This window comes from Geospiza fortis, unplaced genomic scaffold (genome assembly GCF_000277835.1).
Source record: "Geospiza fortis unplaced genomic scaffold, GeoFor_1.0 scaffold590, whole genome shotgun sequence".
In the NCBI taxonomy this organism is placed as follows: Eukaryota; Metazoa; Chordata; class Aves; order Passeriformes; family Thraupidae; genus Geospiza; species Geospiza fortis.
The window spans coordinates 2001082-2001645 of record NW_005054402.1 but is presented as its reverse complement, the minus strand read 5'-3'; the positions used below and the strand labels follow the sequence as shown (position 1 = coordinate 2001645).

General features: G+C 48.4%; 1 protein-coding gene across 1 annotated transcript in view; it reads left to right on the top strand.

The window, feature by feature from the left end:
- The window catches only part of GALNT18 (polypeptide N-acetylgalactosaminyltransferase 18), a 223643-nt gene continuing 223079 nt past the window's right edge, over positions 1-564 (top strand). Inside the window, exons 1-2 of the mRNA XM_005426117.1 lie at positions 1-113; positions 256-521. Of these exons, the coding sequence (XP_005426174.1) occupies positions 287-521 (235 nt within the window). The 5' untranslated portion in view covers positions 1-113; positions 256-286. The remainder of the gene's footprint in view (positions 114-255; positions 522-564) is intronic.

The following is a 564-nucleotide window of genomic DNA, read 5'->3' as shown; positions in this document are numbered from 1 at the left end:
GCACGCCTCGCTGTCTGCTCTCGGCACTGCCATCGCAAACTTTCGGCGATTTTCATGTACTCAAAGCCGGGATTCTAATTCTCAGCCCTCCCCGCCCCCACCTCTCCTTCTAGGTAGGCGACAAGTATTTTTTATTCTGTGGATCAGAGAACTTTTTGCATGGAAATTTACTGACTTCGGAGTGGTCTCCGTTTCGGGGAAAGGGGGAAAAGGATTTATGTTCATCGCAGCTTATTTTTGTTTTCTGGATCACAGGATTTCTGGAGCTATATGGAGGGATCTCAGGATGGTGTGCACCAGGAAAACCAAAACTTTAGTGTCCACTTGCGTGATTTTGAGTGGAATGACTAACATCGTCTGCCTGCTGTACGTGGGCTGGGTCACCAACTACATTGCCAGTGTTTATGTGAAAGTGCAGGAGCCGATCTCAGAAAAAAAGTTAGAGGAAGACAAAGGGGACACTTTAAGGATTATAGAAAGGCTGGACCATTTGGAAAATGTCATCAAGCAGCACATCCAAGGTACCACCTCACCCCCGCTTGCTCGCCCTCCTCTCCCCTCTCC